The 18,798-nt window shown below is 42.6% G+C and overlaps 3 protein-coding genes across 7 annotated transcripts; all 3 read left to right on the forward strand.

Moving 5' to 3' along the window:
• The first annotated feature begins 746 nt into the window (after positions 1-746).
• LOC137780754 (semaphorin-4A-like) lies at positions 747-10,726 on the forward strand. The gene is made up of 14 exons (XM_068568956.1): positions 747-883; positions 3,090-3,250; positions 3,346-3,408; positions 3,671-3,769; positions 3,871-3,967; positions 4,074-4,196; positions 4,766-4,893; positions 4,976-5,157; positions 5,577-5,715; positions 6,660-6,840; positions 6,925-7,040; positions 7,838-8,001; positions 8,242-8,312; positions 8,548-10,726. Exons 1-14 carry the CDS (start codon positions 802-804, stop codon positions 9,297-9,299), a joined length of 2,358 nt encoding a protein of 785 aa, XP_068425057.1. The 5' UTR covers positions 747-801; the 3' UTR covers positions 9,300-10,726.
• Positions 10,727-11,349: 623 nt separating this feature from the next.
• LOC137781484 (membrane-spanning 4-domains subfamily A member 4A-like) lies at positions 11,350-14,760 on the forward strand. Of its 5 annotated transcripts, none has more exons than XM_068570263.1 (7): positions 11,350-11,450; positions 12,452-12,669; positions 12,888-12,989; positions 13,136-13,192; positions 13,381-13,557; positions 13,643-13,768; positions 13,958-14,760. In XM_068570263.1, exons 2-7 carry the CDS (start codon positions 12,475-12,477, stop codon positions 14,000-14,002), a joined length of 702 nt encoding a protein of 233 aa, XP_068426364.1. In that variant the 5' UTR covers positions 11,350-11,450; positions 12,452-12,474; the 3' UTR covers positions 14,003-14,760. The 5 variants fall into 5 exon arrangements, with proteins under 5 accessions (XP_068426364.1, XP_068426363.1, XP_068426366.1 ...); XM_068570262.1 differs by having other exon boundaries at positions 11,365-11,450; positions 12,427-12,669; XM_068570265.1 differs by having other exon boundaries at positions 11,367-11,450; positions 12,455-12,669.
• A 528-nt stretch (positions 14,761-15,288) lies between these two features.
• nudt17 (nudix (nucleoside diphosphate linked moiety X)-type motif 17) lies at positions 15,289-18,083 on the forward strand. Its single transcript, XM_068569704.1, has 10 exons — positions 15,289-15,332; positions 16,083-16,132; positions 16,181-16,343; positions 16,431-16,538; positions 16,760-16,943; positions 17,028-17,053; positions 17,161-17,250; positions 17,385-17,483; positions 17,610-17,734; positions 17,915-18,083. Exons 3-10 carry the CDS (start codon positions 16,269-16,271, stop codon positions 18,081-18,083), a joined length of 876 nt encoding a protein of 291 aa, XP_068425805.1. The 5' UTR covers positions 15,289-15,332; positions 16,083-16,132; positions 16,181-16,268.
• Positions 18,084-18,798: the final 715 nt, after the last annotated feature.

Raw genomic sequence — 18,798 nt, forward strand, 5'->3', positions numbered from 1 at the left:
TTGACTCCTCTGGTTGTATAGAATTATTATGAAAGTATTTTTGTAGAAGCCAAGTTGTTTATATATTATCTTTACACATATACAATTTGTCAATAAGAAGCGACAAAGTACAGACATTTAAATAACATTCCTGAACAGAAGAATATGAACATGATTCTTTCTTTAGTTCGTCCTGAAATTAATATTCATGCTGTTAGCGACCCGTTTGCTGCTGAAGGAAACGTCGTTACATGTTAAAGCTGCATTCTCTCTCCTGACCACCAGCGGGCGACTCCTCTGGTTGTATAGAAGTCTATGCTTCATGTGTTAAAGCTGCATTCTCTCTCCTGACCACCAGAGGGCGACTCCTCTGGTTGTATAGAAGTCTATGCTTCATGTGTTAAAGCTGCATTCTCTCTCCTGACCACCAGCGGGCGACTCCTCTGGTTGTATAGAAGTCTATGCTTCATGTGTTAAAGCTGCATTCTCTCTCCTGACCACCAGAGGGCGACTCCTCTGGTTGTATAGAAGTCTATGCTTCATGTGATGGGAAAGTTCTAGAACTAGAGATATAAACTAAGATAAACTTGTTCTTCTGGCCGAATGTCAAATCAAGTAGTCGACTGCAGGCTGACTTTGAGTCTTTCAGCTCCTCCTCTTCCTCCTCCTCCTCCTCCCCACTCTGGTCTCAGTAAAGAGGAAGTTGTGGTAAGTCCTGCTGAGTGTTTCTTCAGTCAGACTCTTGTCAGTGCAGAGAGTCGGTTCTACCGCCAGAGAGGAGGAACACGCCTTCGTCTTCCCTCCATCAGCTGCTCCTCCATCATGGGTCCATCCCTCCTCCTCCTTCTCGGCTTGCTGGGCTCCTCCGGCTCGCTGCCTCCTCCACGGACATCCTTCCTCCTCCGTGAGTCCAACACGCACTTCTTGTCGGTCAGTTCATATAGACGACAACCCAGAATGCACAAGCGTCACTGGTGCATTCTGGGAAGATGAATGTTTCTTAAGGAGCACGTTTGTGTTTCATTTCAATGCTTTTATTAAACGCATTAATAACTTATTAGTGGACTTTTCCCCTCAGGTTATTCGTCGTTTATTATATTTTTTGGTAGTTTATTTGTGCAAATACGCAGATTTATGTTCACTATTGTTTGAATATGATAAACTACACATTTAATTAATTTGTATTTTAATTTTTTAAATTATTTTATATCTATGTTGACGCACATGGTGTGGTCACATGGTTTGGTCTCATGGCATAAAAAAGTACTTTTCCCAAAGTAAAAGTACTCATTATACAAATGTATATTATATCATTGCATAATAATTATTGATGCAATTATATGGTCATCACTTTAAAGGTGGAGCTCATTTTAATGACTTCAGAAACATACATTAATGACGTTTAGAAACATACATATTCCCCAGTCTCCCTGCTATCAGGAGACATGCTGAGTTTGTGTGTAAGATTAAACAGACACAGTAAGATGAGAAGTCTGAATATAACAGTGAAATAGTACATGATTAAGTGTGAATATTGTTTTTCTTCCAACCAATCTGTATAATACTTATTACATATTAAATAATCTGAATTTATAATGCAACTAAATTCATCAGATAAACGTGGTGCAGTAAAAGTATTACTAAATGTGTGTCAATAGTACCTCTCAGGGTTATTTTCCGGTGAGGGTGGTATCTCGTCTTTACATGAAGCTCAAAGGTTTCCAGCTTCTCTTGTTGCGACAGCGTCTGCAGAACTCCGCTTCAACACGCTGTGGGAGATAATGAAACCACAGCTACCCGTCTGAGACGTTGGCTCATGCTGAAGTGAGACCAACCGCCGAGTTTCACTGTGGACATCAAACAGATTCTTTTATCAAACTTAAAATACTGGAAAACATAAACTGTGCCAGTACGAACAGATTGTAAAAGAAGGTAAAGTTACCATCACTAATAGTCACTACTTTTTATTGCAGTATTTTATTTAAAGTGTGAGTTCTGCATCGGAGCAACATAGTGTGGCGTTCCTCAAGGCTCCATTCTGGGTCCTCTTCAGTTTTAAATCCACAAGCCTAGAAATATATTATTTATATATAATATTTTATATTTAATCATTTTGTCTCATGATGTTATAAGACAGTAATGTCCCCCACATGTATCTTCTTCAGTCCAGCAAAGTCTGTAAACTAAACACTTTAATCTAAGAAGCACACGTTTTGATTCAGAAACATTAAACGTATGCAAGATTTTGTAGAAACTTACTTAATACCGACGTATTTAGGATTCACTAATATAGGGATGAGGGTCAAGGTCACAGAAGAGGACATAGGTCAAGGTCACAGCTGGAGACATGGGTCAAGGTCACAGAAGAGCACACAGGTCAAGGTCACAGCTGTAGACACGGGTCAAGGTCACAAATGAGGACGAATTTGTCTTTCGAGTCATAGACTCTTTTCTGAGCTGTGGTGGATCATGGTGTGGTCTTGTGTTACTTGTCTCCGAGCTTCTTCTCTCAGACGCTCCCTCAGGTGTTCTTTGGGTCGTGACTTCAAGCTGAACTTGGTCCTGTGCAGCGTGGATAAGATTAAACTTGTGAGCCGTTGTGTGTTCTTACTTTAAACGCTCGTCGCTGAGATTAGATGCAGAGTTTCTCTGCCGCTCTGAACCACATCCTCTCCAGACCTGAACCCACTCAGAGGCCTCAGAAACAGGAAGTGCCGATCAGCCGACTGCGCTGCGGCTGTCATTATGTATTTCTTCATGAGGTTTACATTTAGAACCGTGTTTTTGTAAACTCAGAGGTGAGAAGACCCACACCACACAACAATAATAACCCCCATGGTGCATGATGGGAAAGCTGGGGGCTCGTGGGACCTTCACTAGTCAAGAACCAACAATGTTTCTTTGCAAACTGGTTCCTGGAAGATCTCAGTTCTGGTTTTATTATCTGAGCGGTTCAAGACATATTTTCAGTTCCGGAAATATTTATATGAATTTCCCCCTCCACGAGACGAGAGTCTCACTGAACGTAGAAGAGCTAAATCTTGCACCAAAATGAGTTTTTTGGCATTTGAGCTTTTTGTGTCATTATTTTAATACTCCTTCCTCTGCAGACGCTCAGCGCAGACCTCTGGCTGTCTTCAGCTCGCCCGACGTCCACAACACCACCACGCTGTTGCTCAGCGACGACGGCTCCACCCTGTATGTGGGGGCGCGGGACGCCGTGCTGTCACTGGACGTCAGTCAAAGTGATGTCATCAGGCTTAAGAACAAGGTGAGCCGGAGTTAAGGCTTCTTAAACTCCATCACGCTTTGAGCTCCAGGGGAGTTGATACATGAAGTCTGCCGGTCTGCCTGTCTGTCCTCCAGGTGGAGTGGCGTCCGTCCCAGACTGAGATACTCAGTTGTCAAAGTAAAGGAAAGAACGCGACGGTAATTATGAACTCCTCATGGATTTATGAAATTATTTCAGCAGGAAGGTTTTCCAGTAATCAGAAGTAAGAACATTAAGGGACCGACATGTTACCGTTAACTTTGATGAGGTGAACGCAGAGAAAAGGTTAGAAGTTTAAAGATAAAATCATGGACAACATCGAGGTGTCCATCTGTCAATCACAATGTAGCCCCACCTCTATGGTATGTTTGACTTAAAACATAATTTTTTGTACTCACTAGTCTGTCTGTCTGTCTGCAGGTCGACTGTCCAAACTTTGTGGGCGTGGTCACGCTGATAAACTCCTCCCACCTCTACGTTTGCGGCAGCTTCGCCTTCAGCCCTCACGACGCCTTCATTGTACGTCTCTTTAGAGTGTGTGTGTGTGTGTGTGTGTGAGTGAGTGAGTGAGTGAGTGAGTGAGTGAGTGAGAAGTAAAGCTGGTTGTTTGTCTCCTTTAGGAAGCAAAAAGCTTCCAGATGCACCAACTTGACGATGCTAAAGCTAAAACTCGCTGCCCTCACAGCCCCGCCCACAGGAGCACCGCCATCAGCATCGGTCAGCCGCCGGCCGGTCACGTGACCGCTCAAATACAAGAACCCATTAATATATGAACACGTTGCTTTACCGGATGAAATGAATGACGAGTCACATGTGTGTGCAGACGACGAGCTGTTCACCGCCACCGCCACCAACTTCAGGGGATTCAAACCTCAGATCTCTCGACACTTCAGCAAAGATGGCCGCCAGGACATCAGCCAGGACTCGTCTGTCAGTTTGCTCGACGGTGAGTCACCACTTTACCAGAATCCTTCTTTAGTTTCCTTTAGGTTGAGTGAATTATGGTGAAAGTTATTTTTTTTAACGTCTTTAAAGTTACAGCAACACAACATCGTCTTCCGGTCGGTCCGATACTCTTAACAGCACTTTGTAAAGTAAACATCTGGAGCTGAATAAATACTTTAGAACTCGGGTTTTGTGCCACTTGCAGTTTTTGTGGCGGCTGCTGTTAAAAAAAAATTAAAAAGCTGATGTTTGAAAGTCACGAAAACCTCAGACATTTAAATCACCACACATCCCTTCAGCCAAACCAGTTTAAGACCGTACTTCCTGTTTTCTGCCCCAATGATTCACTTCCTCTTTATCTTAACAAGAACAATCCCTCCAAGCGTCTCACTTCCATCTGTGTTTTCCTGTTTTACCGGTTTCTTTCTCTTGATGAATGTCTTCTGATTGGGACGTAAAAACACAAAAATGAGTCACGTTCCATCTTACACTCATATCACTCTGACCTGTCAGATCTCTCTCAGATCTCTTTCAGGCCATCAGCTTCTGACTCCACTTCCTGTATTTCAGAGCCGTCGTTTGTCGGCTCGTCGTCCGACTCATTGGAGAGGAAGCTCTACTTCTTCTTCAATGAAGTTGGGAAAGAGTTCAGCTTCGTGGACGAGCTGCAGATCGCCCGAGTTGCCCAAGTCTGCAAAGTGAGCGAGATGATGATGATGATGATTGTGTGAACGGTAAACGTTGACGTAAGCGACGCTGAACGCTCTGCGTCTCTTCCAGGACGACGTCGGGGGACAGAGGACTCTGCAGAACAAGTGGACGTCCTTCGCCAAAGCCTCTCTGCTCTGTCAGGTTGACAAACGGCTTCCCTTCAACATCGTCCAGGACGTGTTCACCCTCCAGCCACCAGAGGGCAGCAACGCCTCGGACACGCTGTTCTACGGCGTCTTCACGTCTCAGTGGTAAGACAACAAAACCTCTACTGACATGTGTCACAGAGACGTTTTAATAAAGCCTGTAAACTTTCCAACCATTTCTTACTATTGGTCCACTTGGGTCTCACTTTGCACCTTGACTACACACCACTTCACTGGCTGGACACACCCTGAATGCAGTTCAGACCGCTCCCTTTAAATGGAGCCCAAAGTGGGACTAGAAGGACCCTTGGGAAGCACAGACAACCCCCGAAGACACGCCCCCTTCACAGCATCAACAGAAGTGGAAACTAATTAGTTTATCTTCCCTGTAATTCAGAGGCACTCATCACTTAATGGCTTCTTCTTCAATCCAACCAAACCCTTCTCTCCCGAAGGTCCATTAAGTCGTTCTGCAGACAAACAGAAATCTTCTGGTGATGCGTTTCCTCTCTGATCTTCTTCAGGTCCTCGGGTCCAGAATCTGCAGTGTGCGTCTTCCGGCTGCAGGACGTCAGGGCGGCGTTCAGCGGCAGCTACAGGACCTTTGACATGGAGACCCACCGGTTGAGTCCCATGCTGGGAAAAACCTCCAAACTGGGACAGGTGAGGCCGCCCTGAGGAGACATTCAGCCACGTTAGACCAGAAGAGATTGAGTTCATATTTGGCAACACAAGGTCATACGTCCTTGTTGTTTTAAAACAAGGAAAAATACATGTTAGAAAGATTGTTACTAAAATTTATCAGGTCATTAATTCTTTGCAAAAAATGTTATGCTTAACAAGTTGCATATTCAAGTCCACTCTACTTCGCACTCTTGTACGTATGGTGAACCTTCCCTCAGCCATCCCATAGATGTGTTTCCTCAGACCCAGCCAAAAGAACAACAATGATGTGTGCGTTCTCCAGTCAGGGACATAAAGAGACAACAGATCCTGTGACTCTTAAACTCGCACAAGTAGCTGAACTTTGTGTCGGGGAAAGTTCACATCGGACTCATAATTGGAGGAAAGTTCATCGTGGAGTCACAGGCCACGAAACAGCATGTATTAGGAGGAAATCAGTTTTTCTTTAGCAAGAAAGAAATTAAAAATCTGAGACACCAACAAACCAATAAACAAACAAACAGTAAAGAATAATATTTAAAAAAAATAAATGCATGTCCATATTGAAAGGTTTCATAAGTAAATATAACAAACATGTTATTGTGTGTGAAGAGGTAATATAACGACATAACCATGATGCATTTGTATTTGTCTTTCGTTTTTTTTTTTTCAATTGAAAACCGTAATCAGGGAGAAAATATGTTTTCCTCAAAAAGAATTTGAGAATGCAGTTGTATTTGAAGTCGACCTTAGACCTCCTTAAATAAGTCATTATTAAAGAAAGACCTTTAAAAAATCTGTTATTACGCAACAAAGGGAAGCGGCGTCCCTCAGGGTTTCATTCCGGGCCCAGATTAGTTCTCACTGCCCTGAACTCCAGGCTGGTTTCATTGTAAACATCTAACGAGGTGTTTCTGTGTGACCTCTTCTCGTTCTGCTGACAGTGCGGACTGGACAGCGCTTCAGATCTCGAGCTCGCTCAGGTGAAGAAGAGCTTCCTGACCAGCGGCAGCGTCAGAGGCCGTCCGGTCGCCGTGTCTTCGGACCACCGGTACAGTCGGGTGGCAGCGATGAGGACGCAGGCAGCCAGTGGGAGCCAGTACACGGTCCTGTTCCTTCTGACTGGTGAGCCGTTGAGCCAAACACACACAACACATACAACTACATTCTTTGTTATTAAAGATTGTCCGTCTCCTCTCTGACGTCCAGAGGCTGGATTCCTCCATAGAGTGGTTCTGTCGGATCGGGGTGCGCGGGTCGTTGAGGAGATTCAGGTGTTCACACAACCACAGCTGGTCACCAGCCTGGTCCTCTCCTCCACCCAGGTAAAGCCTACTGATGGAGACATGTGACACCACGCATCCCATAATACTGCGTCTATAGCTGCATGAGCATGTTGTGGGCCACGTCAGAGGAATACGATTCCTGATTCATCAGGCGTTTATTTCAGAGATTAACCAAATAAAATCTGACTAAGATTAAAAGAATTTTAATAATAATACACAAAGAGAAATATAAATAACTTGTGCAGTTGTGAAATAAAGTGGAGCTGTAGTAGGCAGGCAGGCAGGCAGGCAGGCAGGTAGGTAGGTATGTAGATGATTTTGAGTCTTTAACTTTGTGGTTCTGCATGTTCACCACACAGGAACACAAGCACTGGTACACAAACCAAAAAAAAGTAAGGGGAAAATAGATATGAGTCTGTGAGAGACGCACAGTTCTGCTTGTAAAACAAATTAAGAGCAAAACACTTTACAGTTAATATAATCAGATTCAAAGTGAGACGAGGCGGCTGTGAGCCGTGTAGAAGGTTCTGGGTTCAAAACCTCCCCTCAGCTGATGAAAAGCATATAATCATCATTCTGACTGTTTTTGAGGTTTGTAGATGTAATTTTTGTCAATTCAGAGAAAAGAATAGTAGCTGATCTAAATCTAGCAAGCAAGTAACACACAACAGTGTGTCGTCTGCATAACGACGAGTTTTGAAATAGTTTACGTCACAATAAAGACTGCCAGTCTGAACATTCTTACAAAATCACATGAACTCTGAGTGTGAAGGAAACTGAAAGATGAAGTGAAGGTCTGAGTGGACGTAACACTTTGGCCTTGTGGCGCTCATCAGGGAGTGCTCTACGTGGGGACGTCGGAGGGCGTGGCCTCCGTACCTGTGGCCAGGTGCTCCATTCACAGCACCTGCAGCCAGTGTGTTCTGGCCAGAGATCCTCTGTGTGGGTGGAGCCGGACCGACAGAGTCTGCACCGGAGTGGACGGCCCGAACCAGAACATGTGCGTAAGAGTTACCGTGAGCTCTCCAGCCGCCATTCATTAGAAAAATAGTTAGCTCATTATTGTAAGATGCTAACTCATCATTTTAAGATAACAGGTCATTATTTTGTATGTATAAGACCATCTGCAGTCAATATGGTTTCCTGACATTTTGTGAGCGTGACAGTAAATGTCAGGATCAGAGTCAGAACTCGATCACACAATGTATGTTTCCTTGTGTAATGTCGGTTTTCCTCTCAGGGCTCAAGACCTGATGGACGGAAATGTGGGAAAAGAATGTCAGGGAGAAATCACGACCCCAAAGGTCGAAGGTAACATCTTCAAACTTTACTTTTAACTCTTCTTATTTTTTACTTTTATTCCATCCGCCTGTGTTTTGTTAAAAAGACTAAAGGCCTTGAATGAGTTTGCATAGCGTGCAGGTAGCAGAGTGTCTGCAGGTAGCATAAAGTCTGTAGGTAGCATGAAGTCTGCAGGCAACATAGCGTTTTTGTTTTTCAGAACATACAGTCTTACTCCCGCGTTGTGATATTTTGTGTCTGACAGAAGTCAACGTTCACTTGAACGAAGCAGTGAAGCTTCGGTGTCTGAAACCTTCCAACCTGGCAACCCTGACCTGGACCTCCCCCCTATTCAAAACCCTGCCTGAGAAGCTCTTCATCGCGTCGGCTGACGGCAGCCTGAGCTTCCTCGCCGCTGCCAACACCTTGGGGAGCTACCACTGCGAGGCGGAGGAAGGCGGGTATAGGGAAGTAGTCGCGAGCTACGACGTCCGGCAGGTTGCCTCCCCGCGCGCCTTCAGCCCGGCCGCGAAGGCCGAGGGAACCCAGGTGGAGGCCGAGGGAACCCACGCGACAGACGACCCAGACGAGTCCTTTGAGGAACCGACGGAGAAGGAAGATAACGACAAAGAAGAAGAAAAACAAGGAGATCCATTGGCGACCGATCTAGAACACGGGACTGACTCGGGACGGAAAGACAAGCTTCAGGACGAAGACCCGGGCGTCACCCCGACCAACAGACGAGACCCCCGGACCGGGGAGGAGACGCCGGAGAACACTCACATTGAGGGGAAGAGTTTCTACAACGAGCTGGTCGCTGTTTCCTTCCTCCTGGCCGCCTGCGTCCTAGCCCTAGTGCTCGGAGGCCTCCACACGTGGCGCCGGAGGAAAGCCGGCCTCAAAACGAGTCGTCTGGTCGGCCTGGAAGACGGCGGCAAAGCCGACGGCTCCATGGAGAGCATTCCCTCGCTGAGCAGCCCGGAGGACGCCGGCCCCGAGCTGAAGGCGGCGGAGTGACGCCGCCGAGCGCTCGTCTCTTAAGTGCTTTCAGTTTTCGTGCAGGTTTCAGATAATTTTGTTTGTGCCTCTCATCTATTGTTCTTCACCCTGTGTTGTTAACGTCTGACACCAGGAAGGTCCACCAGGAGGCGTCGAGATGGAGGTTCACGACTGCTTCCTATCCTGCTGATCCCCGAACTGAGTCTCAACATAAAACAGATTTATTTCTACATCCGGGTGTTGAGAACAGAAGTCTGGACGTCTCCTCCCGACAGCAGGATGCGTTGCTCAACAAGCTTCTTGGTTTTAGTTTCCATTGTGACTCGAGTCAAAGGCTACGGAAATAGCTCAAGGTCGTCTTTAGCCTAGTTTAGCATAAAAAATGGAAACGGGGGGAAACTGCTAGCTTAGCATTTTTAATTATGAATTATTGCAGAACCAACAGTATGGTACCTTCCTCTGGAGTTAGTTTTTGTTACAGGATAATCTCTTTCACTAATGTTTAAATATCACTTGTCACCACGCTTAAACCTTTTCTTTGTGTTTGCAGCTTTTCTTTAACATCTAATTAAAGAGTGCAGTACTATAAGAACCAACATTGTTTATTTAGCGTCATAAACAAATTCACAACTTGAAATAACCCAATATTAGATAATATCAATAAATATCTGGCGATTGTAACTTAAAATAGCCGACGACTCCGAAGAGCAGATAAGACAACAAATGGCCATTTTGCATCTTTGAGTTGTTTTGAGTCTCTTTGTTGTTGTTTTGCGTTTCTTTGGGTCATTTTGAGTCTCTTTATGGTCACCAATCAGGTTTCTTTAATCACTGGTTTAATGATAACTTGTTAGATGATAACTAGGTCATCATTATGGATCAGCGTTGAGATAAAGATAAACAATGTGTTTGTGTTTTATTAGACAGGAATGTGACATTTATGTTTAATGGTTGTGTTTACCTGTCATTAAATGATCTTTTAATATTCTGTGCTTAAATTAGGCTTCATGAATATTGAACCTGTCTTTTGTTGATGTATATTTTATAAACACACCATCTCCGTGTGAGAATGAATGTAAATGAGGTGTGAAGTATGTGAATGTAAGAAGTTAGAACTCATGTTTATATGTTTCATAATTTAATCATCCGGTCGAACATGTTTTCCTGTTTAATTGTTTCCTCACAAACCTCTCGTGTCTCAAATTAAAACTATTAACTGTGAACATGTTGAATATTTATTGTTTTCATTTATTTACAGAATCGTTACATACTATGATTTCATCAACTCAGATCACGTGCATTTAGTTTCATTTAAACTTTAAACTTGCTGACGCTTTGTCTGTTACTTATTGTAATAAAACATCAACAAACTGCAGGTTTTATTCACCTGGAACAATCATGAAATTATGTTTTTAATATTTCTGTCTGAGCTCCTGGTGGTGAAATAAGTTTTATATGAGAGGTCTCGCTGCCATCTGCTGGGGAGATCTAATAAAGAACCATGACAACAACAACATTGTCTGATGTTTATAAACATATATAACAATAAGTCCTTATTTAGAGAGAAGTCATTATTTTAAATACTACAACTCGTTGTTTTGAGATTTATTTGTATTCAAATGATGTGCGGGTTCTTGGTGATCAGAGGAGGAAATTATCTTTCACAGTTAAATAAATTCAAGATGGATTAAGAATCCTGGAAATGACGCTGTGGACAGAGTCCGTTCACGTGTTATCGGAGTAAATACAATCTGTAAAGTGTACACACCGCACGAGACTACAAACTAACGAGGAGTTATGGATCAATAACAATAATAATGTATTAACTCAAATGTCAGTCAGCAGATTAAATTCATTAACGATACTAATTAATGAAACGTCTAAAAGTTCGGAAACATTAAAACAAGTTGCACACAGTGTGCCGACGCCTTGAGGGGCACCTACAAACGCTGTAAATCTTTAAGATAATTATTATTTATCTCTTGCTCAACATTTATGAAAGTCTAATTTTCATACTTTTGTTGGGATTTAAACTCGAAAGTTACTTCTTTGGCTAGTGTTTCATATTTCCAAGTTTACGATGAGCACCTGAAGGCAGCATCGTTGCACCTCAAAGAATCAACAGAGAAGTTTGAAGCTTCCGGCTGAAAACTACGAATTAAACTGCAGGTAAAGTTCCCTCACACCTTAACACTATTACTTTTACTCGTCGAGAGATATTTAAGATCATATTTTAATATTTTAACAATCGTCAGCCTTCACGGTCACAATACTAAAGCTCCGACGCCTCAGACATGTCTCGATGGTTAATGTGAAGACACGTGAACCGAAAGTCCTCTTTAATAAAAGTGAACGTAACACGTGTGAACTGTTACAGAATATGTCGCTTGATGTTAAGGAGTTCATATTTAACATTAAAGCCAAATCATTCCCAAGAATTCGCACTTCCTGGTTGTGCGGTTTGCAGCTCCACACCAGACTCTAAGCTCCCGCAGAGCGTTAGCCAGCAGCTGGAGGGGTTAAAGTCTCGCGGTACTCCAGAGGCTCTAAAGGGGAATTCGGTGAATGTATTTTTATTTTAAAAATAGTTTTTAAATCATATTTGTTCCAACGATCAAAGTGAATGACGTATGTAACGAACAGGCCTGGGTCTGCGTGGGTTGTAAACAAGGAGATGACGTCATGTGAAAACTGTGCAAAGGTGTCACAGATTGATCCTTTAGTGCAGCAACAGAGTGAAGGAAAGTACTTTAAGTTGCAAATTGATTGAAATACTACTTTAGTAAAAGTCCACCAAAATAAATAGAAAAATAATTCTAGGTGTTTATATTATTATTATTATTATTATTATTATTATTATTATTATTATTGTTATTATTCACTTAATCAGTAATCCTGAAACATAACGAGACTACCGAATATAAACAGTGTTATTATAAAATACATAAATAAAAGTTATTCATATTAAGTGAAATAAAGTTTTCTCCTGTTGTAAAAACCTCCAAAACATTTCCGTTTCCCTTTTAAATATGTATATTTTGTATACCTAAATACATTCTTCATTGACTTTTATACATTTACAAAGTAATTGTTGTTGTTAGTTTAATGTTCGTGATTGAAGAAATGACGTAAATAATGTCTGCAGTTCTCTGATTGGATGGTTCTCACAGCAGTGCATTCTGGGACCTCTGTCATGACGTCCACATCCATCACCAGCGTTGGAGGAATGGTGGTAGTCACGCAGGTCTACCCTCAGGATACCAGCGTCCCGCTCCAGACAACCCAAGAGACCCCGCCCCCAGCCCCACCGGCCACGCCCACCAGCTCCGCCTCCAAGATGGACGACATGACAGCGGTCTTCCTGCGGGGGGAGCCGCGCAACCTTGGGGTGAGATGCCATTTTACTGCTGAGTCATAGTTTATAAAGTCATAGTTTATAAAGTCGTAGACTTAAAGTCATAGTGTTTAAAGCCATAGTGTGTAAAGTCATAATGTGTAAAGTCATAATGTATGAAGATGCTGTTCTCCTCGTTTTTGTGTGTGTGTGTGTGTGTGTGTGTGTGTGTGTGTGTGTGCGTGTGCGTGTGTGTGTGTGTGTGTGTGTAGATCGTTCAGGTCTTTGTGGGTCTTCTGTGTGTGCTCTTCAGTCTCACCTCCCTCTTCTCTCCGGTTCTGATCCTTCACGCGCCGCTCAGCCTCGCCGTCACAGTACGTCACCTTCCTCCGCCCAGATGATCATCAATATAAATATATCAATGATTACATATATACACACGCAGCATATATCTATAGATCAATAATCATGATCAGATCAATGATCATGATCAGATCATAGCGGTTGTTTCCTCCATCAGTTCGTGGTCTCCGGCTCGCTTGCTGTGGCGGCGGCAAAGCAGACTTCAGTCAGCCGGGTGAGTTCAACCTCATAAAACATGAATAAATAAATAAAAAATATTTAAAAAATTTAAAATGATTTTTTTTTAATTATTATTATTATTTTTTAATGTAAACTGTCTTTGTTTAGCTCAGACTTGGTAAAACATTTAAACAAACAGACTTAGGTGGTGATTTTGATGTTTCCCTGGCTGCTCCGGTCCAGGTCTGGGCGTCTCTGGTCTCCGGCCTGCTCAGCGCCCTGCTGGGCCTGGCAGGCGTGGCCTATCTCTGCTGGCTGCTGGCGCTGAGCCCCGCCTCCAAACGCCTCTGTGACAGCGACGGGTTCCAGTTCACGGGCCTGGAGGAGGTCCAGTGCAGCAACAAGCTGCGCCTGCTGAACGTAAGTCTGCCGCTCTCTGGTCCAGGTCTCTGGTCCAGGTCTCTGATGGTCTCTGGTGGTCTCTGACGATCTCTGGATGTTTCAGGTGTGTGTCTACGGACTTCAGGGTGTCCTCCTGGTCCTGCTGGTCCTGCAGGTCTGTGTCAGCGTCACCGTCTCTGTCTTCTCCGTCAGAGCCCTCCGACGCGGCGATGGCCACGCCTTCTTTAAAGTGAGACCTCGCCCTCAGTACTTTACATATAAATATTAATATATAGACTATCCAAGTGCATTGTAAGAAATGTAGGATCCAGTCATATATGACTAAAAGACAGTACAGGGAGTTAAAAGTGTAGAGGAAGTTAACAGTGTAGAGGATGATGTCGCTGAACTTTCTTTTGGTTTGACCTTTGACCTTCAGGCGTCGCACCTCGGCAGTGGCGTCACCCTGCTGGACAGCGAATGAGAGGAAACAAATCCTCTGAGAGCCAGCAGTACCACTACGTCTACTTGTACTCAGTAATACTCAGAAATACTGCAGAGTACTACCATGCTGTCATTATACTTGTTAATCATCTCCTTGTGTTTCTCTCTCAGCAGCTCTTAAAACTTTGAAGGCAAAATAAAACATTCCAGAAGGGTTTGAATCAAAGCTTTATTCACACTCACCGTTACAAACACAGTTTTCTGTCTGTTTTTAAATCTGATAAAATATAAATCAACAATCAACAACGTTTATGACAGAACCGTCATGAACATAATGCGCTGCGAGCTGTTGAGCATTTTTTACAGATGAGTTTACCACAGAAGAACCTGAGTAAATAACAACAACACAAGTGATATTCAAAAGGGACAAGCGTCTTTGTGCACTTTACTATGAACTGAACCAGAAGATGTCAACAAGCCTAACAAAGTAAACAACAACAAACAGCTCTTGACAGTGTTGTTATGGAAATGTGTAAATATTCCCAAAAGGTTCTGAACATAAGATGAAGAGGTGTATTTTTTGAAGAGGGTTTTTTTGTCCTTGAAAGCTTTTCTGTCTGTTTTTACATTTATTCAATAAATTGATTTTCCACATTGTTTTGTTTTTATTGACAAATGAGTTCAATCAAAAACAGCTGTGATTACTGAATGGGTTAAGTCGTAATAATCATAATAATAATATCTTAACCCATTGTTTCCTTTCATAAAGTTGCTCTGGGGAGATTGAAGTTAATTTAATGTTCCTCTTTTACTAAGTTAAATCTAAAGTTTTAAATCTTTGTTTTTAAAATGTGAACACTTTATATTCCTGTTTTGTTTTTTAATAAAAATGAATCCCAAACTAAATTATGTTCTTGATACTATTTAAACATATATAAACAGAGAGTCTGTGATCATCAGCAACATCATGTTTAAAGAAGGAACGATCAGATCTTTATTAACAGTGTTAGAAATATGCAAATAAACAATATTAAAAACAGTAAATAATCCACAATAACCGAAATATATGTACAGACAGAATAACTATTATAGCTGTACACAAATAGTCATATTTGTAAAATAATAATAAACATAATTAAAATAGCTTGACACCTCATTGTTGCTGATTATATTTAATTTAAATCATGATACCTTTTGTGTAAATTAGTATTATTAGTGTTTTTGGTACTTCAAGTATATGTTGGAGCTACTACTTTGAGTCGTATTTCTACACTGTGGTACGATTACTTTCCTGCCATGCTTTTATTTTGAACTCCATAACCGGATGTAAAATCCGGTTAAACTGATCAGCAGGAAGTCTCCTTCACAGTGTAGGTTTCTCCTCTTCCTCCTCCTCTGTGTTTCTGTGGCCTGTAGACGTGCCCACGACGTGTTAAACCCCTGCAGGGGAAGCGGAGGCTTCTCCCCGGCTCAGAGGCTTCTGCTCCCGCGGAATGAAGCTTCTTAAGGACACTCAAGCTAGCTAGCTAGCTACACGCTAACAAGCCACATGCTAACTAGCGCCTGTTTGAATCAGAGAAGCTGAAAAAACGTTAAATAAATACATTTTAAATATGTTGCGTCAGTTTATCAAAGTGATTTTCTTAACACAGTTTACAGTTTATAGTTACGATTATTAATTGATGAATACATTAGTGGAAAACATTTGATAAAATCTGAATAGATAAATATTGATTATTGCCCTGAAATTTAGTTAGGCAATACATATTTAAATAATTGTCTAAATCAGTCTATATAGTTCAATAAATAAATATGTTTTTAATTAAACTTTTTTTTAAATTTCATAATTACACTTAGGATTTATTACTTTTATCTAAAGCAGCTCACATGTTCTACACCGTAGTCACAGCAGCAGCAGGAAGGTCGGGGCTCAGGGACCAGAGGAGGGGATCAAACCACCAACCCTCCGAGTGAAGGACAGCATGCTAACCACCGAGCCGCAGACACACGGCTGGCTTGTGTTCAACTTGTTTATTTACTTCATATTGACTTCTTTGGCTCCTTTTGTCCTTCATTACTGCGACAACAACGAACTTTAACAACACTATGTTTCTACTCAGGTACCAGCAAGTGTTCCAGAGCGAGCTCACCTGTCCTCAGGTGTTTCAGAGTAAGCTCACTTGTCCTCAGGTACCAGAGGAAGCTCACCTGTCCTCAGGTTCCAGAGGGAGCTCACCTGTGAGCTCGCTCTGGTACCTGTCCTCAGGTGAAGAGGGAGCTCACCTGTCCTCAGGTGAAGCGGCAGCATGGACAAAGTAAGGCGGGTCCTGGTTCACGTCTGCGGAGAGCAAGCGGCTCCTCAGAGAGCTCTCTTTGTTCAGGTGAGTCTCTTTGTTCAGGTGAGTCTCTTTGTTCAGGTAAATATTGAATATTGTGTTTCATACGTCTCATGTTTCTTCTGTGGTCAGAGTGTGACGGGTCACTTTAGTAATGAAGGTGACGATGAGGTGGAGGTGAGCTGCTCTCTGGAGAAAAGACAGTTCATCCTGTACAGAGGAGGAGGGACCACTCTGAAGGTACTTAGTATATATATATATATATATATATATATATATATATATATATATATATATATATATATATATACTATATATATATATATATATATATATATATATATATATATATATATATATATATATATATACTATATATATATATATATATATATATACTATATATATATACTATATAATATTGTATTATTATATTATTATAATTGTCTCTGGTCTCCTAGAGGCCCACTTTCTGTCCCATCAAGCACCTGTCAGTCATGGAGGCAGCAGCGATCCCATTGGCTGTTCAGCAGCGTGGGGTGGATGTGGGCGTGGCCATCATCCTGCAGACGGCCAATCAGAGAGTGCTGTTGACGCGGCGGGCTAAGGAGCTCCGGATATTTCCCAACGTCTGGGTTCCTCCAGGTCTGACGCTCGCTGGGTCTGTTGCATTGTGGGAAATGAAGGCTGCAGCGTCACCTGATCTCCTCTCCTGTCTTTTCTTTGTAGGTGGCCATGTTGAGCCGGATGAGACGGTGAATAAACTTATTTATATCATACAATGATGTGTTTGTTGTTGTTATTCACTGGATGTTGTTGTTGTTGACTGGATGTTGTTGTTGTTGACTGGATGTTGTTGCAGCTGCTGGAGGCCGGCCTGCGGGAGCTGCAGGAGGAGACGGGACTGAAGCTAGAACCACAAGGAGAACCAAAGATACTGGGACTGTGGGAGGTGTGAGAGAGAGAGAAAGCGAGAGATAGAGAGAAAGAGAGAGGAAAAGAGAGGGAGAGAGACTTTATTAAATGTATTACTGGTGACTGAAGGTATGAACCATGTCTCTCATTCTCTCCTTCTCCTCCTCTCAGTCAGTGTTTCCTCCCTTCCTGTCTCGAGGTCTTCCAGAGAGACATCACATTGTCGTCTACATGCTGCTGAAGTCTGAAGAGTCTCACCTGCAGCTCCAGGTACTCCTCCTCTTCATCACTGTTTCTCCTCCTCTTCATCACCGTGTCTCCTCCTCTTCATCACCGTGTCTCCTCTTCATCACCATGTCTCCTCCTCTTTATCACTGTGTCTTCTCTTCATCACAGGCGTCTTTGTGTCCGTCCCCCAGTGAGGTCAGTGGGTGTCTGTGGGCAGACAGTCAGCTGGTCAGAGCCGTAGTTTCCTGTGAGGACAGAGCAGTTCCCCTGAAAGACCTGCAGGGCGGTGCCAGGTGTCACAGAGTCAAATATATTATTATTATATTCATACCTGCGATGCGTCTCAGAGACTCACAATGTGAAGTAGAAACTTTTGAAGAGTCTTGTTGTCTCCTCACAAAATGTCACACATCAGATGTTACAAGTTTACTGTCATCACACCGTCGTTAACCTGCATGACCTTTGACCCCCAGCATGACAGGCGTCTCCCCAGACGGCGCTCTGAGCGACTCCTCTCTGCCACTGGAGGCGCTGCTGAGCCGGGCGCCGCTCAGCGGCCCGGACGTAGAGCGGGTCAGCACCGGCACCAAGTTCGCCCTGCGGCTATGGCTGAGGAGCCTGGAGGCCACCTCTTTACACTAATAAATAAATGAAAAAATATAACTTTTCTCCAACAGAAATTTATTCCCGACGGCCAGAAAGTAAAATTCATTACTCAGCGTTCCTACGTCATGGAGAACCTGGAACAGTCATGGAGTTTTAAATTGTTATTTCAAGGCCTGGTAAAGTCATTGGAAAAAAACAAAGTCCCCAAAGTGTAGTAAAAGTCGTGTAAATGTGTTATATTCATGTGTTCATGACGTTCATTTACTCTGAGTTTGAAATAATGAATATGCTTTTAAAAGAAAGAGGATCAAAATATAAGCAGGCATACATACAGGCATCTATATAATGTTTATTTTTTTAATCAAACTATTGTCTCTCATTTATTTGTGTCATTTAAGATACACTGTATGCTTTGAATCCTCATTTTTAGTTTAAATACTACATTTTATCACTTTTTTTTTACTGTTTACACACAGATTTTGCACAATGTTTGCTCATAGACAATTGGTTAAAAGTCATGGAAAGTCACTGGTCAGAATGTGTATGAATCCTGTAAACGAGACGTAACTCTTCATCATCAGAGATGACTCATTTTCATTGTCATCAGCTCTGAGTAAAAGCAGCCAAGCCCTGATGGCTGCTCACATGTCAATCACCACGAAGCCCCGCCTCTTTCCGAAAGTCTCTGTGTGTGTTTTACTGGTTACATCATTTTTTACAGGATGATAAAAAACACTGAGCGCTCGCCTTG

Source organism: Clinocottus analis, unplaced genomic scaffold (genome assembly GCF_023055335.1).
Source record: "Clinocottus analis isolate CAN_PGR_092001 unplaced genomic scaffold, fCliAna1.0.p SCAF_9, whole genome shotgun sequence".
NCBI lineage: Eukaryota > Metazoa > Chordata > Actinopteri > Perciformes > Cottidae > Clinocottus > Clinocottus analis.